At 42.5% G+C, this 21,336-nt stretch overlaps 1 protein-coding gene across 3 annotated transcripts in view; it reads right to left on the bottom strand.

Annotated features, from left to right (window-relative positions):
* The window catches only part of cacna1ia (calcium voltage-gated channel subunit alpha1 Ia), a 352,101-nt gene that overhangs the window by 148,597 nt on the left and 182,168 nt on the right, over positions 1-21,336 (bottom strand). For all 3 annotated transcript variants that reach the window (XM_072915676.1, XM_061974102.2, XM_061974103.1), the window contains 4 exons: positions 17,090-17,241; positions 16,772-16,957; positions 3,327-3,444; positions 3,102-3,257 (listed from right to left, as the gene is read on the bottom strand). In XM_072915676.1, coding sequence (XP_072771777.1) covers positions 3,102-3,257; positions 3,327-3,444; positions 16,772-16,957; positions 17,090-17,241 — 612 coding nt within the window. The remainder of the gene's footprint in view (positions 1-3,101; positions 3,258-3,326; positions 3,445-16,771; positions 16,958-17,089; positions 17,242-21,336) is intronic.

Below are 21,336 nucleotides of genomic sequence, written 5' to 3' on the forward strand. Positions count from 1 at the left end.
TATCCAATTGTAATTAATAATGCGTCACATAGAATAATATTAGTCCCTGACTGACAGGACGCGCCAAAAATGGGCACAACAGCAACAACACCCGCCCAGGGTATTCTTCTCATGGGGCTTAGAATTCCGGCTGGCACCCCTGACTGTACCCCCCCAATCAGCTTAGTTGACTCTTTCATTCATTTAATCGGCACAATTAAAGTACGGTATGAAATACTAAACAGGAATCACTGGTTATTGTTTTACTGCTTGTCCTTCGATACGCTTCACTTGCACATCAGTTGGAATAACTAGTTGGAAAAGTGACACAAAAAAACCTCAATAACAAATGTCTTATTGAAAGCAATTGAAAATCCATCTTGAGCAGGGGTGTCCAAACTTTTTGACCTGGGGGCCGTATTGGGCTAAAAAAAATTGGTCGAGGGCCGAAAGCATATAAAGTAACTATATATACATTAGAGATGCGCGGTTTGCGGACACAACCGCGGAGATCGGGCGGTTGAAATAAAAAAAAATTAGATTTTATCCGCGGGTCGGGTCGGGCGGTTGAAAAAAAAAAAAAAAAGATTTTAAATAGATTCAGGCGGGTGGCAGTTAAACCAATTCGGAAATATATATACATAGTTAAATGTTGTTTCCCACATACGAAAAACGAGCAGGCACCTGCAGCATATGCCACAACAGAAGAAGAAAAAAAAAAGAGATGGACACTTTTACGGAGCGGAGAAGGGACGCCTCGCCGGGGTCCGGGACCGAGGCCCCTTCCCCCGAGAGGGCCCCACCGGGAGCCGTAGCTGAGGTGATCCGCGAGAAGGGCCCGACGCACGTCCAGGGTCACCACCGCGCCCACCGCACGACACCCCGCCTCGTCCGCCTTCGCCGCGGCCGGCGTCACGCGCAGCAGGTAATTACCTGCCCGCCACCCCCGTGGCCGGGGGCTCGTAACAGGGGTCACTCCGCGCGCTCCGCCCGCGCAGCTTACCTGCCCGCCACCCCCGTTGCCGGGGGCGCGTAACAGGGGTCACTCCGCGCGCAGTGCGCTCACGAAAGGGGTGGGGCTCACCCTGGTGAGCCGAGTGGGCTACTTTTGGTAAGCAGAACTGGCGCTGCGGGATGAACCGAACGCCGGGTTAAGGTGCCCGATGCCGACGCTCATCAGACCCCAGAAAAGGTGTTGGTTGATATAGACAGCAGGACGGTGGCCATGGAAGTCGGAACCCGCTAAGGAGTGTGTAACAACCCACCTGCCGAATCAACTAGCCCTGAAAATGGATGGCGCTGGAGCGTCGGGCCCATACACGGCCGTCGCCGGCAGCGAGAGCCGCGAGGGCTAGGCCGCGACGAGTAGGATGGCCGCCGCGGTGCGCGCTGAAGCCTCAGGCGCGAGCCCGGGTGGAGACGCCGCGGGTGCGAGGGACATCGCACCTCCACGCGCTTGGAGGTGCGCTCAGCGCGGCTCCCAGATGATTGCGCACTGGTGTGCGTCTGGGCCGTGACAGCGTGGCACGCATTGAATGTCTCTGCTTCAGTCTCCTTTCTTTAACAGGCAAAAGCTTTATAATCTCACTAATGCCTTGCATCGTCTATATTAGATATATAACAACGGGCGGGTGCGGGCGGGTGCGGTGTTGATTAAATGTTAATTCGGGTGGATGCGGATGGTTGACGACTTTTGTGATGCGGTTGCGGATGAAATAATTGCCTATCCGCGCATCTCTAATATACATATATATACATATATATATATATATATATATATATATATACACATACACAGTATATATATGTGTATATATATATATATATATATATACACAGTATATATATGTGTATATATATATATATATATATATATGTGTATATATATATATATATATATATATATATATATATATATATATATATATATATATATATATATATATATATGTATATAGTACAGCCTATACATACATATGTGTACATGTTATATTAATATAATGGATATATGATTAAATATTAATGTAATTGGATATTAAGAATGTGTGAAAGTTCGACTCCTACCTTGTTTATTTCCGTGAGGAACTCCTTAACATTTTGCAATAAATCAGAAATATTAAATAGTTAAAATGTGCCAACAACCATGGGTACGTGTGTAGTGTTTTGTATTCTTTTCCAATCATGGCCGATTTAAATAGGTGCATTTTTGAATTATTTATGGTGAAAGGATGTTTTTTTTAATAATATCCACAACGTTCAGTGACCATGTCTGTGGACATTTTGTGTTGGTTGGATTATTATTATTTGTTTGCACCTTGACTAGGGAAGGTTGTTTGCATTAGGTCGTATAAGTACCGGTAAATGCTGCACATGGTTGTACTCAGAGCATAATTAAAGGTAATCGACCTGAATAACTCGTAATGGTGACAACAAGCAGCATCCATATTGGCAATCTTTTAAAGTGAATGCAATCTCCCTGCGGGCAAGATTCCTTATTATTCCTCATGACATCTCGCGGCCCAATTTGAAGACGTCAGCGGGCCGCAGTTGGCCCGCGGGCTGTAGTTTGATCACCCCTGATCCATAGTATATAGCAATTCGCTATATTAGGATTTAATTTGTTACATTTTTGTATCTAAACTATATTCTAATAATTAATATTTTCAGCAGTTTGAAGGAAGGCAAAATGTTTAATTAATAGGACATTGAGTGTGAGTTTTTATATTTTTTTATAATATAAAAAAATAAATATTTTTTATACTATTTTATAGTATAAAAAACATTCATCTAAATCAGTGTTGGTGCCATTAATTGACCCATCTTAATAATAAGTAAAATTACTCCCACTGTGGATATACTTAAACAAACTGGCCTTTAAAATCCCCAAAATGTGATTGTTATTTGGTATGTAAAATTCTGACAATTGTAGTTTCTAAAACATGAACCATTTAGATTGAAAAAAAAAAGTTAATATAAGATGAATCACACTTTTACATTTTGATTATTCACGATTAATCACAGTACATTTTTTGCACACATAGTTAGATTAACTTTAAATACAAAAAATAAATAAAAAATGGTTCTGCTAGGAAAGAGAACATATTAGTGTATTTGTGTCTTACCTCCGCTTGGAACCCCTCTACCAAGATGGCGACTAACAAATTGAAAAGCACATAGTTCCCAAACGTCATCAGGGCGACAAAGTAGAGGGCGGCGCAGGGCGAGGTGGACGCCATGCCGTTGTACAACACCATGTTCCAGTCCTCCTGAGTCAGAATCTACACGCCGACACACATGCAGTGAACGACACACTTTACAACAAGAATATTTGCATTTTGCGCGTCTACCTGAAAGACGGTGACGATGGCCCAGAGCAGAGAGTCAAAGTTCTTCCTGTCAGGCACAGTGTCTCCTGCTTCCGTCTTCAGACTGAATTTACAGCCAAAGATGTGCATCCCCAGGATACTGCGACAAAAGTGAACATTTTAGGACTTTACATAGCCTCACATATCATGTCATCCTTTGGTTTGCTGACGTTTTCTGCAGTTTTATTGCTCATTAAGAGCGACTCATATTATAACAACCGCAGTCTCTAATTCATGGTGTGCTCCTCACGGGAACCACTGCAGTAAAATATGTGAGGATGAGGCAGTCCAATTTATGTTAGAGGTACCCTTATCATTGTAAAAAGTTTTTTCTAAATAACAGAAATATAACGCGTTGACCCAAATAAAAGACGGTGGAAATGACGGTCACGGAAAGACGGTGGTCTTATAATTGGGGTCTAAAGCTACCGGATTTAATGCATACTTTTTGCTGTAATTTTAACATTGGGTTGGTGTCATGGCTGAGTGCTTTGCGGACAACGGTGCCCTTTATAAGTATAATTTAGAAGCATTTGGGGAAAACTAATTGGGTACAAATAGTGGGAAATACAATTCAAAAAAATATATTTCGAATTTTTTCTGTCATTTAAATATGAAAAATTATAAAGAACAATGTCATAAATGTTAAGATAAAATGATTATATTTGTGAAAATTCAATAATAAGGTTGCTTCAACAAAAGTAAGAATGTCGAAGACTATCTGCAGTAGGAAGGGGATTTATATGGCCCCATTTGTCACTATTTACCTGACACATGAAACGTGACACATTTGGGGCGCGCACTATCCATTTTAACCGCCAGATGGCAGCAGAGCAGTGGCAGCACAGTGGAGCAGGGGTTAGTGCATGTGCTTCAAAGATCCCGAGCCCAGGATCAAACGATCCTGGGCTCGGGATCTTTCTGTGTGGAGTTTGCATGTTCTCCACCCGTGACCGCGTGGGTGCCCTCTGGGTACTCCGGCTTCCTTCCACCTCCAAAGACATGCACCTGGGGATAGGTTGATTGGCAACACTAAATTGGCCCTAGTGTGTGAATGTTGTCTGTCTATCTGTGTTGGCCCTGCGATGAGGTGGCGACTTGTCCAGGGTGTACCCCGCCTTCTGCCCGAATGCAGCTAAGATTTTTTTAGATCTTTATGATGCAAACTGTAGCTGCCATTATGATGTGCAGTTATGTTTTCTAATGACCGTAAGTCTTCAACTATACAAAGTATTTCAATGGTTGGAATCTGCGCTTATGGATGATATACCAGTTACTATGGTAATCTAATTAGTTACTATGGTAATTTAATTAGTTACTATGGTCATCTAATTAGTTACTATGGTAATCTACGTCACAGCAGCTCAGACGAGGCACCAAGCAGTGTGGGTGGGAAGCGTTTCCACAGATGCGGAAGGTTCTAAAGCTTAGTGATATATAGAATAGAATAGAAAGTACTTTATTGATCCCTGGGGGAAATTCAGCAAATATCAGATATATCAGATTGTAGGTGGGTTTATTTTGTACCCTTCACATTCATATTTCACTATTTGTTGCATTTTTGTTGCCTTTCACTTGATTGTAAAATGTCGATCGAAAGGGGGTGTGACATTCATATTTTGTCAATATTCCGTGTTTTATCGTTCATTGAAAAATTTGAAATTCCATTACGATTTTTAAGGCGGTCTGTCATAACGTTTTTAGCATTCAATCAGACATTATTGTGAGGTTTTGTATTAGTGTTCCTAAAAATAGATATACCGGACCCCAGATAATTTTTTTTCTGTAAATGTGGCCCCCAAGTCAAAATAATTGCCCAGGCCTGGTTTAGGATGAGACTTTAAGGAGTATCGTGCACGAGGGCCCGGAATTTGATGCTTTGCCCTTGGGTTTGATCGCCGGTCAGCGTATATTAGGAAAGGCTTCAAAACAATAGCCCTAATATTATTGCAATTAAGAAAGAAGATAATTGATCAAAAGGGGGAAATCCATTAAAAGGAATACAACTAGTTTGAACAATGATCTCTCAAGTAAAATCACATTTACTTACTTAGAAAGTTAACTAAAACGAGGTAAAGAAGGAAAGAGATTTGTCTTGAGCTTTGCAATTTACAAGCTATAGTAAAAGCTTCAAGGGTCAGGCTTCTCAATGAGCCAATTAGACGCATCCTCGCTCATCCATGCAGACTGGACACTGGCCGAGAGTTAGTGGGCGGCCGAGATTGGAGTCGGCTCGCTTGGTTGCTTTGTTGGGTCTGCTCCTGTCTCTGGCCATGCTCCCCCCACTGAGATGATGGCGTGGAAGACCGCAGAGGCCACCACAATGTATATGGGTGCTGAAATGATGTTTTTGTTTGGTTGCTTGTCTATGTATGGTGCAATCGTGTGTGCACAATATATATTATTGGTTAATTATGTTAATATTTTTTGTTGTTGTTTTACTTTTGTAGTTGTATGTAGAAATGGCACTGCTGGAGTGGAAGCTGGTTGCATCAGCTCTGCTCTTTTAATGTCTTTAATGTCCTTTGTGTTCTTTGATGTTTCCCTCTAACACACAAGTTTATGTGTGCTATGGCCATGAGGTTATTTTCCTTTGCCTCAGTCTGGACCCTCTCTCCAAGGGCCCAGGGGGCCCATATGTATATATATACATATATATATATATATATATATATATATATATATATATATATATATATATATATATATATATACACACACATGTATATATATATATTCAGTCTAAGCCTGGGCCCCTGGAGAGAGGGTCCAGACTGAGGCAAAGGAAAAAAATCTCATGGCCATAGCACACATAAATAAATAAATAAATAAATAAATAAATATATATATATATATATATATATATATATATATATATATATAAATATATATATATATATATATTAGGTCTCCTCTCTGAGCTGCCACCTTAACGTGGTAGAGGAGTTTGCGTGTCCCAATGATCCTAGGAGCTATGTTGTCCAGGGGATTTATGCCCCCTGGTAGGGTCTCCCAAGACAAACTGGTCCTAGGTGAGGGACCAGACAAAGAGCAGCTCGAAGACCTCCATGAAAGATAAAAACAAAGGACCCAGATTTCCCTCGCCCGTACGCGGGTCACCGGGGCCCCCCTCTGGAGCCATGCCCGGAGGTGGGGCACGATGGCGAGCGCCTGGTGGCCGGGCCTGTCCCCATGGGGCCCGGCCGGGCACAGCCCGAAGAGGCAACGTGGGTCCCCCCTCCAATGGGCTCACCACCCATAGCAGGGGTCATAGAGGTCGGGTGCGATGTGAGCTGGGCGGCAGCCGAAGGCAGGGCACTTGGCGGTCCGATCCTCGGCTACAGAAGCTAGCTCTTGGGACGTGGAACGTCACCTCGCTGGGGGAGAAGGAGCCTGAGCTAGTGCGCGAGGTGGAGAAGTTCCGGCTAGATATAGTCGGACTCACTTCGACGCACAGCAAGGGCTCTGGAACCAGTTCTCTCGAGAGGGGCTGGACTCTCTTCCACTCTGGCGTTGCCGGCAGTGAGAGGCTCAGAGCCTGTACATTGGAGTTCAACCCGGTGGACGAGAGGGTAGCTTCCCTCCGCCTTCGGGTGGGGGAAAGGGTCCTGACTGTGGTTTGCGCTTACGCGCCAAACCGCAGCTCAGTGTACCCACCCTTTTTGGATTCACTCGAGGGAGTACTTGAGAGTGCTACCCCGGGTGATTCCCTCGTTCTACTGGGGGACTTCAATGCTCATGTTGGCAGCGTCAGTGAAACCTGGAGAGGCGTGATTGGGAAGAATGGCTGCCCGGATCTGAACCCGAGCGGTGTTTTGTTATTGGACTTTTGTGCCCGTCACAGATTGTCCATAACGAACACCATGTTCAAACATAAGGGTGTCCATATGTGCACTTGGCACCAGGACACCCTAGGCCGCAGTTCCATGATCGACTTTGTAGTTGTGTCATCGGATTTGCGGCCTCATGTTTTGGACACTCGGGTGAAGAGAGGGGCGGAGCTTTCTACCGATCACCACCTGGTGGTGAGTTGGCTGCGATGGTGGGGGAGGATGCCGGACAGACCTGGCAGGCCCAAACGCATTGTGAGGGTTTGCTGGGAACGTCTGGCAGAGTCTCCTGTCAGAGAGAGTTTCAATTCCCACCTCCGGAAGAACTTTGAACATGTCACGAGGGAGGTGCTGGACATTGAGTCCGAATGGACCATGTTCCGCGCCTCTATTGTCGAGGCGGCTGATTGGAGCTGTGGCCGCAAGGTAGTTGGTGCTTGTCGTGGCGGTAATCCTAGAACCCGTTGGACGACACCGGCGGTGAGGGATGCCGTCAAGCTGAAGAAGGAGTCCTATCGGGTTCTTTTGGCTCATAGGACTCCTGAGGCAGCGAACAGGTACCGACAGGCCAAGCGGTGTGCGGCTTCAGCGGTCGCAGAGGCAAAAACTCGGACATGGGAGGAGTTCGGGGAAGCCATGGAAAACGACTTCCGGACGGCTTCGAAGCAATTCTGGACCACCATCCGCCGCCTCAGGAAGGGGAAGCAGTGCACTATCAACACCGTGTATGGCGGGGATGGTGTTCTGCTGACCTTGACTGCGGATGTTGTGGATCGGTGGAGGGAATACTTCGAAGACCTCCTCAATCCCACCAACACGTCTTCCTATGAGGAAGCAGTGCCTGGGGAGTCTGTGGTGGGCTCTCCTATTTCTGGGGATGAGGTTGCTGAGGTAGTTAAAAAGCTCCTCGGTGGCAAGGCCCCAGGGGTTGATGAGATCCGCCCGGAGTTCCTTAAGGCTCTGGATGCTGTGGGGCTGTCCTGGTTGACAAGACTCTGCAGCATCGCGTGGACATCGGGGGCGGTACCTCTGGATTGGCAGACCGGGGTGGAGGTTCCTCTCTTTAAGAAGGGGAACCGGAGGGTGTGTTCTAACTATCGTGGGATCACACTCCTCAGCCTTCGCGGTAAGGTCTATTCAGGTGTACTGGAGAGGAGGCTACGCTGGATAGTCGAACCTCGGATTCAGGAGGAACAGTGTGGTTTTCGTCCTGGTCGTGGAACTGTGGACCAGCTCTATACTCTCGGCAGGGTCCTTGAGGGTGCATGGGAGTTTGCCCAACCAGTCTACATGTGTTTTGTGGACTTGGAGAAGGCATTCGACCGTGTCCCTCGGGAAGTCCTGTGGGGAGTGCTCAGAGAGTATGGGGTAACGGACTGTCTGATTGTGGCGGTCCGCTCCCTGTATGCTCGGTGCCAGAGCTTGGTCCGCATTGCCGGCAGTAAGTCGGACACTTTTCCAGTGAGGGTTGGACTCCGCCAAGGCTGCCCTTTGTCACCGATTCTGTTCATAACTTTTATGGACAGAATTTCTAGGCGCAGTCAAGGCGTTGAGGGGATCTGGTTTGGTGGCTGCAGGATTAGGTCTCTGCTTTTTGCAGATGATGTGGTCCTGATGGCTTCCTCCGGCCAAGATCTTCAGCTCTCACTGGATCGGTTCGCAGCCGAGTGTGAAGCGACTGGGATGAGAATCAGCACCTCCAAGTCCGAGTCCATGGTTCTCGCCCGGAAAAGGGTGGAGTGCCATCTCCGGGTTGGGGAGGAGATCTTGCCCCAAGTGGAGGAGTTCAAGTACCTCGGAGTCTTGTTCACGAGTGAGGGAAGAGTGGATCGTGAGATCGACAGGCGGATCGGTGCGGCGTCTTCAGTAATGCGGACGCTGTATCGATCCGTTGTGGTGAAGAAGGAGCTGAGCCGGAAGGCAAAGCTCTCAATTTACCGGTCGATCTACGTTCCCATCCTCACCTATGGTCATGAGCTTTGGGTTATGACCGAAAGGACACGATCACGGGTACAAGCGGCCGAAATGAGTTTCCTCCGCCGGGTGGCGGGGCTCTCCCTTAGAGATAGGGTGAGAAGCTCTGCCATCCGGGGGGAGCTCAAAGTAAAGCTGCTGCTCCTCCACATCGAGAGGAGCCAGATGAGGTGGTTCGGGCATCTGGTCAGGATGCCACCCGAACGCCTCCCTAGGGAGGTGTTTAGGGCACGTCCGACCGGTAGGAGGCCGCGGGGAAGACCCAGGACACGTTGGGAAGACTATGTCTCCCGGCTGGCCTGGGAACGCCTCGGGGTTCCACAGGAAGAGCTGGACGAAGTGGCTGGGGAGAGGGAAGTCTGGGCTTCCCTGCTTAGGTTGCTGCCCCCGCGACCCGACCTCGGATTACCGGAAGAAGATGGATGGATGGATGGATATATTAGGCCTGCAACTAACGATTAATTTGATAATCGATTAATCTGTCGATTATTACTTCGATTGATCGATTAATAATCGGATAAAAGATACAAACTACATTTCTATCCTATCCAGTATTTTATTGGAAAAAACAGCATACTGGCACCATACTTATTTTGATTATTGTTTCTCAGCTGTTTGTAAATGTTGCAGTTTATAAATAAAGGTTTATGAAACAAAAAAAATAGATACATTAAATTAAATAAAAAATGGATTAGTTGTTGCAGCCCTAATATATATATATATATATATATATATATATATATATATATATATATATATATATATATATATATATATATCAGTGACGTGCGGTGAGGTTCATGGCTGGTGAGGCACTGACTTCATCACAGTCAGATTTACAAACATATGAACCCTAAAGAGTATCTTATTCACCATTTGATTGGCAGCAGTTAACGGGTTATGTTTAAAAGCTCATACCAGCATTCTTCCCTGCTTGGCACTCAGCATCAAGAGTTGGAATTGGGGGTTAAATCACCTACAATTATTCCCGGGCGCGGCGCCGTTGCCGCCCACTGCTCCCCTCACATCCCAGGGGGTGATCAAGAGATGGGTCGAATGCAGAGGACACATTTCACCACACCTAGTGTGTGTGTGACAATCATTGGTACTTTAACTTAACTTTAACTTTACACATACAAACTGTAGCACACAAAAAAGCACATTTAATAAAAAAAACGTTATGGTCTTACCCAGGGGTGCTAACACTTTTTCTGCAGGCGAGCTACTTTTCAATTGATCAAGTCGTGGGGATCTACATCATTCATATAAATAATTTACATTTACTTATTTATGAAATATATGTTTTTGTTAATAAGTTAAAGGTGTTTAATGATAATGCAAGCATGTTTAACACATATAGTTAGTATTGTTAATAAATTAAAGGTGTTTAATGATAATACAAGTATGTTTAACACATATAGTTAATATTGTTAAAAAATTAAAGGTGTTTAATGATAATACAACAATGTTTAATACATATAGTTAATATTGTTAACTTAAAGGTGTTTAAAGATAATACAAGCATGTTTAACACATACAGTTAATATTGTTAATAAGTTAAAGGTGTTTAAAGATAATACAAGCATGTTTAACACATATAGATTCCTTTCTTTCATGAAGACAAGAATATAAGTTGGTGTATTACCTGATTCTGATGACTTGCATTGATTGGAATCAGACAATGGTGCTGATAATGTCCGCATTTTCGAATGGAGGAGAAAAAAAGTCCTCCTTTCTGTCCAATACCACATGAAAGTGGTTGGTTTTTGGCATCTTATTTGTCCAGCTTCCGTACTCCTTTGTATACACTTTACAAGAAATACATTGTCGGCAAATCCGTAGCTTGCTAGCTTGTGCACGCCAGCTTTCTGAGACTCTTATTTTGGAGTTTTGACGACAGGTACGGCGCCAGTCTGTTGAAATAAAGTGTTTCTCGCCTTCCAGTCGGTAATTTTAATGAGCTGGCAGCAGCCAGCGTCATCTCAGAAGACCCTCGGGTGCCGTGAATGTCAATCAAGTGACAAAAGTGACGTCATAGTGAAGATTTATGATCGCTCATTTTTAGGACTATTTTTTTAATGCCTGGCTGGTGATCGACTGACACACCCTCCGAGATCAACGGGTAGCTCGCGATCGACGTAATGAGCACCCCTGGTCTTACCTTTACTTATAAGTGCGGGAACAATGGTGTTCGTGTTGGAGGAGTTGTGAATGAATGAAATATGAAATCCGTGCTGCAGTCTGCAGGTGTACCTAATGTTGTGTCCCTGCAGTCGTTCACGGCTCCTCCGGCGCGAGCAATGTTGTTTTTGCACTTTTTGACTTCTTGTTAAGTGACTTTTTTTGGGTGGATTCGGTCTTGCACATGGAGGGTTTGGGTGTGGGCTTTGGTTGGTGTGGCGCTCTCGTCGGGGGGTGCAGTCTGCGGCGAAGGTGCAATAACCAGCACCAGGAGGCGGGGTTACGCGAGTCTCAGCCAGTGCGTCTCGCAGCAGTTTTATGATTGCTCAGCACAAGAAATACTTTACACACATACAGTTGTTGACAAAATACACTGTACATTATATACCTCAGCTAACTAAACTATGGAAATGTATAATATAGTTCATATAGCAATACGGTCCCACTGCACAGCAGGCCAGCAGTTAGCCGAGCCCGGAATCCATGTTGAGGCATTGAGTGACGTGCCTCAACTGGCTGCTGATCATCGCACCTTCTCTTCTCAGTATTTGAACGGCAAATGTGAAAATTCAGCGATTTTGAATAAAAATAATCTAAAACTGATGAAGTTAAATGGAAAATAACTTTATAGTATAATCACTGGATACATATAACAATTTAATTAATTTTTTTTCTTTTTACATTTTTTTTCTTTCCATGATGGCAGGTGAGGCCCCGCCTCACCTGCCTCTAGTGACCGCACGTCACTGATATATATATATATATATATATATATATATATATATATATATATATATATATATATAATTTTACTGAATGTAAAACTGACGTGAATCTGTGTTTACACATGTAAGATTATGTTTTAGCTGTCGATAATTACTATATTCGTCGTGTTTATACCCCGTAAAACAGCGTACATGTTATACAATTTCCCCTAAGCTGACAAGGTGAAACCCCATAAAACTCACATATATTGACTCAATGGTGAGTGTAAATAGCAGAAAGTTGAAAAGTAAAAAATAAAGCCAAATAACCAACATATTGAACCTAGCATTTTGTCATGCAATGCTTACTGATTATATCCTGAATGTATACACCCGATCGCAATCTTTTTTTTATGTTCCAGACCAGAGTACCAAACCTCAAGTGTGAATGCAGCCTCAGCAAAAAATAGAAGAGTTATGACCCTAATTTTAAGATATTGCCTAGTAGCTAATAAATATGATGAATAACAACTTGAAAAAGGGAATATAATTGAACCAGACAATAAAAAGTGATTGAAAAATCATTTTGTCTTATCTATTTGTATTCCAAAAATGGGGATTGGTAAAGCGAGGTTGTCTTATATTTGGGTCAATACGGTATTTTAATGAATTGTCCAAAGTGTACCCAACTTTATGCACGCACTTTTGATTTGTTTAATAGCACTTTGACATACTGTAAATCATTAACATGCTGTGTTGTGACTCAGGCAATCGACTTCTCCAGTCTGCAGATTACAAAGCACATAATCATAACTTTTATGATGAAAGGAACACTAGCTGAGCCAAAAAAAAGAATTGCTGAGATATACAGGAGTTTTGAAAAAGATGATGTGGAACTTGAATAACTAATACCGTCCTACTATTTTACACAAATTGCCTGGAGGCTTTGGGAAATATGTCTGCTTGGACTGCATTCCTACAACTACACAATATTATTCTCTCAAATTCTCCCAGATAATTTTTATGGCTTGTCTGATTGCCTCTTGGATTAAACATGTGAAGATATACGGACAGTTCAACACTCAAGAACTCATATACTGTAAAGCAGTGGTCGCCAACCTTTTTGAGCCCAAGATCCCTGGTCTCAGCCAAAAAAAATTACGGTTTTATACATGTGTGTTTATATATATATATATATATATATATATATATATGTGTGTTGTCCCGATACCTATATTTTGGATATTTTGAAATATTTTCGATACTTTTCGGTACTTTAATCCTTTTCTAAATAAAGGGGACCACAAAAAAAAGGCATTATTAGTTTGTCCTTAAATAAAATAGTGAACATACAAGACAACTTTTATTTTATTAGTAAGTAAGCAAACAAAGGCTCCTAATTAGTCTGCTGATGTATGCAGTAACATATTGTGTAATTGTCCATTCTATTATTTTGTCAACATTATAAAGGACAAACTGTAAAAATGTATCCACTTGTTCATTTACTGTTACTATCTCCTTATTTTCCGTTTCAACATGTTCTATCTACACTTCTGTTAAAATGTAATAATCACTTATTCTTCTGTTGTTTGATACTTTACATTATATTTGGATGATACCACGAATTTGGGTATTAATCCGATACCAAGTAGTTACAGGATCATACATTGGTCATATTCAAAGTCCTCATGTGTCCAGGGACATATTTCCTGAGTTTATAAACATAATATATATTTAAAAAAAACGAAAAAAGATTTTGTGATGCTAAAAAATATCATAGTAGTATCGACTAATTACGTTCTGGTACTTGGTATCATTACAGTGGATGTTAGGTGTAGATCCGTCAATGGCGTTTGTTTACATTGTGATGCCGGTGAGCTCAGGTGTGTAGTGAAGCATGTTTAACTATTCCTCGTCCTGCAGGGATGATACTTGTAAAAAACTAACTTTATTTGTCGCCGTGGAGACAAGGATTAGTGATTTGGAAGTAGCTAAAACACTGCAGACTGCGGATGGACTTTAGCCGCAAGCTTCTTCCTGAGGGCGTTTCAGTGTTATAACTTCACCTTTATCGTTAGTTTTTAAGCCAAAATGCGTCCGTTCTCCCTTTTCTGTCTACACACTGTGTCTGCTTGTAAGTACTCTGTGATTGTGCGCTGCCGAACATGCTCCTCTGCTTGTAAACCGGAAATGTCATGACGTGACGACGACTGGGAGGGGGGTGGGGGACCAGTACTTTTTAGAGGCGGTATAGTACCGACTATGATTCATTAGTATCGCGGTACTATACTAGTACCGGTATACAATTACAACCCTAATATACAGTATATATATATATATATATATATATATATATATATATATATATATATATATATATAGTTTTGTTTTAGTTTTTTAAAGACAAAGCTTTGTGTTGTTATTATTGTCTGATTTCAACATTTTGGCTTTATCGCCTTGTGTTTATTGCTGTTGTTATTTTTTGTTTTGTTTTCTGTAATGTGCCCAGGGCCAATGACAAACACGTCCTGGGCCACAGATGGCCCCTGTGCACCCCTGCTGTAGAAGCTAATTGTTTATGGCCACTATAGTCTTAGTAATATATAGTATATTTGTTCATCCTGTGGTTACATATGGGACGTGAATCACATGGTTGTCTAACGTCAGCGCTGGAAAATCAGCTGTTTTTTTCCGAAGAGCCATTTTGCTGCCGCCTTGTTTCATCAAATATTACTGCCTTACTGCCAATGTTTACTTTTGTATGCAGAATAAAACAACACAAAATGTGTACTTTCGAGCAATGTTCACGGATTCTAGTATTTGGCTTGTTCGCTTCCCTTCCCGAGCGATGATGGTTGTTGTTTGAAGTTGGATGATGAAAAAAGTTTGACGAGTTGCAACAGTGAGCCTTATGTATTGTTGCAGCTCGATGATTTTTGAGCATGTCAAAAAATGCGTGTCGAGAGCCGCGGGATGTTCAGGTGTTAAAATGCTTAATTGATTGCGGGTCTGTTGGTCACTCCCCGGGTGCGGTTGTTATGTACTGATATCATACTACAAACCCCGTTTCCATATGAGTTGGGAAATTGTGTTAGATGTAAATATAAACGGAATACAATGATTTGCAAATCCTTTTCAACCCATTTTAAATTGAATGCACTACAAAGACAAGATATTTGATGTTCAAACTCATAAACTTTATTTTTTTTTTTTGCAAACAATAATTAACATAGAATTTCATGGCTGCAACACGTGCCAAAGTAGTTGGGAAAGGGCATGTTCACCACTGTGTTACATGGCCTTTCCTTTTAACAACACTCAGTAAACGTTTGAGAACTGAGGAGACACATTTTTTAAGCTTCTCAGGTGGAATTCTTTCCCATTCTTGCTTGATGTACAACTTAAGTTGTTCAACAGTCCGGGGTCTCCGTTGTGGTATTTTAGGCGTCATAATGAGCCACACATTTTCAATGGGAGACAGGTCTGGACTACAGGCAGGCCAGTCTAGTACCCGCACTCTTTTACTATGAAGCCACGTTGATGTAATACGTGGCTTGGCATTGTCTTGCTGAAATAAGCAGGGGCGTCCATGGTAACATTGCTTGGATGGCAACATATGTTGCTCCAAAACCTGTATGTACCTTTCAGCATTAATGGCGCCTTCACAGATGTGTAAGTTACCCATGTCTTGGGCACTAATACACCCCCATACCATCACAGATGCTGGCTTTTCAACTTTGCGCCTATAACAATCCGGATGGTTCTTTTCCTCTTTGGTACGGAGGGCACGACGTCCACAGTTTCCAAAAAAAAATTTGAAATGTGGACTCGTCAGACCACAGAACACTTTTCCACTTTGTATCAGTCCATCTTAGATGAGCTCAGGCCCAGCGAAGCCGACAACGTTTCTGGGTGTTGTTGATAAACGGTTTTCGCCTTGCATAGGAGAGTTTTAACTTGCACTTACAGATGTAGCGACCAACTGTAGTTACTGACAGTGGGTTTCTGAAGTGTTCCTGAGCCCATGTGGTGATATCCTTTACACACTGATGTCGCTTGTTGATGCAGTACAGCCTGAGGGATCGAAGGTCACGGGCTTAGCTGCTTACGTGCAGTGATTTCTCCAGATTCTCTGAACCTTTTGATGATATTACGGACCGTAGATGGTGAAATCCCTAAATTCCTTGCAATAGCTGGTTGAGAAAGGTTTTTCTTAAACTGTTCAACAATTTGCTCACGCATTTGTCGACAAAGTGGTGACCCTCGCCCCATCCTTGTTTGTGAATGACTGAGAATTTCATGGAATCTACTTTTATACCCAATCATGGCACCCACCTGTTCCCAATTTGCCTGTTCACCTGTGGGATGTTCCAAATAAGTGTTTGATGAGCATTCCTCAACTTTATCAGTATTTATTGCCACCTTTCCCAACTTCTTTGTCACGTGTTGCTGGCATGAAATTCCAAAGTTAATGATTATTTGAAAAAAAAAATGTTTATCAGTTTGAACATCAAATATGTTGTCTTTGTAGCATAATCAACTGAATATGAGTTGAAAGGGATTTGCAAATCAATGTATTCCGTTTATGTTTACATCTAACACAATTTCCCAACTCATATGGAAACGGGGTTTGTAATACATATTTTTGCCTAATATTTTTGCGATCAACGGGTAGGATCTCAAATATCGACTGGTAGATAGCGATCGACGGGTTGACGACCCATGCTGTGAAAGATACCTGAAGATGAAGATGAAGAGCATGAGCAGCATGCAGAAGGTCGCCACGTTGTCCATCGTCTTCATCAGGACCACCAGCTGACGCCTGAGGGCTGGCATGAACCTCACCAGCTTGATGACCCGCAGCAGCCTGAAGGTCCTCAGCACCGATAGGCCGCCATCCGCCTGACCGATGATCTCACACACACTGGCACCATCCAGGAGTCGTAGAACGGTAGAAGACATTAGAAGATGGGAGACAAACAGTAAATATGTACAAGATGAGGTTGTAGTTTTGCACAACAGTAATTTTGTTATTTTTTCCAGAGATAGGTCCCACCTGATGATGACGATGATGCCGTCAAAGATGTTGTAAGGGTTCCTCAGGTACTCAAAGAAGCCAAAAGCTGTCAGCTTGAGGATCATTTCCAAGGTGAACATGCTGGTAAAAACAATGTTGCAGATCTCCAGGACGTTGGTCAGCTCCTCGGGCTGGACAAAGGAAACAGAATTGATTAGACGGACTTGATTCGGTTGGATGGCTTTACAATTATGATGCTCATTATAATCAGACATTGTTAAAGAAAAAACAAGTTATTTGCTAATATAAAGTCCAGATTTCACTCCATGGACAAAAGGGAGCACTGTATTGACAAGGTTATAAAACTGAATATTTTATTTGTGACCCCATATGGCTCTTTAACATAAATAGGGTTTGATTTTATTTGTTGCTCATCAAATTGAAGGCTGCAAATCTCACGAGTTATTAAAAAATATATATAGTGCACGTCAATATTTTCTTCAACATGTCCCCGTTTGGTTAGAGGCCATAAAAGAGTGTTTACAGTGTGGTAGCAGCCAGCCCTGCAAGCTGCCAAGAAATACACTATGAGGATTTTCATATTGCAATCTACCAGTAATTATTTCGGTAAAATTGAACATATGAGTTAAGAATTTATTTTTTATTTTTAACTATTTGGATTTAATTAACCATGTATGGATATTTTTCTAAAGTTGTCAGAGAATATAACATTTGAATACAAATGTGTAAGGAGTTAGACAATTATTTCAAGGAAACCTTAAATGAGGGTATTTTATAATGTTGCGTGGCAAACATGTTTTTGAATTAATTTAAATGAAAATAAATACTAATACTGCCATGATAAAAAGGACTACAATTGCAGAATTACAACAAAAAAGTTTTCTCAAGTTTAAAGTCATAATTAACAAGGAAAACGTTGCAATTTTATTTGACAAATATTTATTCTAGTACAAGACCCAAAACCAGTGAAGTTGGCACATTGTGTAATTCGTAAATAAAAACAATACAATTATTTGCAAATCCTTTTCAACTTATATTCAATTGAATAGACTGCAAAGACAAGATATTTCATGTTCGAACTGAGAAACTTATTTTTTTTTTTGCAAATAATCATTAACTTAGAATTTAATGGCGGCAACACATTGCATTTTTACCACTGTGTTACATGGCCTTTCCTTTTAACAATACTCAGTAAACGTTTGGGAACTGAGGAGACCAATTTTTGAAGCTTTTCAGGTGGAATTATTTCCCATTCTTGCTTGATGAACAGCTTAAGTTGTTCAACAGTCCGGGGGTCTCCGTTGTGGTATTTTACGCTTCATAATGCGCCACACATTTTCAATGGGAGACAGATCTGGACGACAGGCAGGCCAGTCTAGTACCCACACTCTTTTACTATGAAGCTACACTGTTGTAACACGTGGCTTGGCATTGTCTTGCTGAAATAAGCAGGGGCGTCCATGATAACGTTGCTTGGATGGCAACATATGTTGCTCCAAAACCTGTATGTACCTTTCAGCATTAATGGTGCCTTCACAGATGTGTAAGTTACCCATGCCTTGGGCACTAATACACCCCCATACCATCACAGATGCTGGCTTTTCAACTTTGCGCCTATAACAATCCGGATGGTTATTTTCCTCTTTGTTCCGGAGGACACAACGTCCAAAGATTCCAAAAACAATTTGAAATGTGGACTTGTCAGACCACAGAACACTTTTCCACTATGCATCAGTCCATCTTAGATGAGCTCAGCCCAGCGAAGCCGGCAGCGTTTCTGGGTGTTGTTGATAAATGTCTTTCTCTTTGCATAGTAGAGTTTTAACTTGCACTTACAGATGTAGCGACGGACTGTAATTACTGACAGTGGTTTTCTGAAGTGTTCCTGAGCCCATGTGGTTATATCCTTTACACACTGATGTCGCTTTTTGATGCAGTACCGCCTGAAGGATCGAAGCTCCGTAATATCATCGCTTACGTGCAGTGATTTCTCTAGATTCTCTGAACCTTTTGATGATATTACGGACCGTAGATGGTGAAATCCCTAAATTCCTTGCAATAGCTCGTTGGGAAATGTTGTCCGTTGGACAATTTGCTCACGCATTTGTTCACAAAGTGGTGACCCTCGCCCCATCCTTGTTTGTGAATGACTGAGCATTTCATGGAATCTACTTTTATACCCAATCACGTCACCCACCTCTTCCCAATTAGCCTGTTCACCTGTGGGATGTTCCAAAGAAATGTTTGATGAGCATTCCTCAACTTTCTCAGTCATTTTTGCCACTTGTGCCAGCTTTTTTGAAACATGTTGCAGACATCAAATTCCACATGATCTAATATACGCAAAAAATAAGAACGTTTTCCAGTTCGAGCGTTAAGTATCTTGTCTTTGCAGTCTATTCAATTAAAATATAGGTTGAAAAGGATTTGCAAATCATTGCATTCTGTTTTTTTTATTAACGACTTACCCAACGTGCCAACTTCACTGGCTTTGTCATATTGTGACTAACGCCGTGGTCTCCGATACCACAGACGGCTTCCAGCCAGCGGACAAAACCACCAATGAGCTCTGCCAAAGTCTGCGGACCATGTCAGAGAAAAAGTAGACTCACGCACCTCCCCCCCCTCCCCCCCAAGCTTTAATCCGCTTTTTCTCCCCAATCTATCTTCATCCCCTCTAGCTTCCTAACTTCCTCTCCCTTCCTCCCCTTTTTTTCCCCTGCCAGTCTCATTATCAAGCGGACCCATCTCTTCTAAATCAATACCCTGCTGTCGATCAGGGAGGGCACGACAGGACAGGTCGGCAGGAGAGAGGAGAGGAGAGGGGAGAAAAAAGTGGCGGAAGGAAATCAGCTTAAATCCACTCAACGTGGATGTGGCTGTAATGTTGTTAAGATAAAAGGTCCACTGGGACTGTGAGCACGATGGAAACTCAGCCATTCATCTGGCCACTGTTTGATAATACATCCGGAATGTTCCTATCTCCATAAACACTCTCTCTATGCAAAGAGTCCTTTGTTGCTATTTTCCATACAGAAGGATGACAATGCATTTGTAATTTTCTAATTAAAAGTGAACTATTATTATTTTTTTTGTCTTTTCCGACTTTTAAATGTTGCTACAGTGTTGGATACTTGCGGTAAACAATGCCAGAGCATCACATCCTAAAGGTGCATGTATTTGGCCGTGAGCCTGCGGTGTCTGGATGTGGTGTTTTGCAATCTGGCTACGTTGTGATGTCACAAGGAGGTGGACGTACTTATTTGGACGATAAGTAAAGGTATCAGCCGGAGGGGGCGGAGCTTTGTATGAGGCCAGCTGAGTTTGAGGAATGATGTCGTTTTATTGGGGGCCTGCTGCTATAAGAATACTTGCCAACCCTCTCGATTTTCCCGGGAGACTCCCGAATTTCAGTGCCCCTCCCGAAAATCTCCCGGGGTAACCATTTTCCCGAATTTCTCCCGATTTCCACCCGGACAACAATATTGGAGGCGTACCTTAAAGGCACTGCCTTTAGCGTCCTCTACAACCTGTCGTCACATCCGCTTTCCTCCATACAAACAGCGTGCCGGCCCAATCACATAATATATGCGGCATTTAAACACACGTAAGTGAATGCAACAGCCATACATGTCACACTGAGGGTGGCCGTATAAACAACGTTAACACTGTTACAAATATGCGCCACACTGTGAACCCACACCAAACAAGAATGACAAACCCATTTCGGGAGAACATCCGCACCGTAACACAACATAAACACAACATAAACACAACAGAACAAATACCCATAACCCCTTGCAGCACTAACTCTTCTGGGACGCTACAATATACACCCCCGCTACCACCAAACCCCAACACCATCTCCCGAATTCGGAGGTCTCAAGGTTGGCAAGTATGGCTATAAGTGCTTATTCACGTAGCTCTTTAGCTAATTTTGTACGGTTAACCCTGAGAATCATGAATTGTTAATACTTGGCGCTGTCACGCCAAATTTCTTCCCCCTACGAAAACCTTCCCCCCCCATTTACTTCCGGGGTCATTTTCTCTTACGTCATTTCCTCTTACTTACGTAATTTCCTCTTACGTCATTGACAGCGATCGATAACACTTCGGCTTTGACACAGGACAGCAGCACACACAATATTGTAGTGAAATAGTTTCAATAATAATGTTGATTTAAAGTACAGACATTTAACAGTATTATATATTAATTAATATTAGTGAAATGGTTTCAACAATAATGTTGATTTAAAGTACAGACA

The sequence above is a fragment of the Nerophis lumbriciformis genome, linkage group LG22 (assembly GCF_033978685.3).
Source record: "Nerophis lumbriciformis linkage group LG22, RoL_Nlum_v2.1, whole genome shotgun sequence".
NCBI lineage: Eukaryota > Metazoa > Chordata > Actinopteri > Syngnathiformes > Syngnathidae > Nerophis > Nerophis lumbriciformis.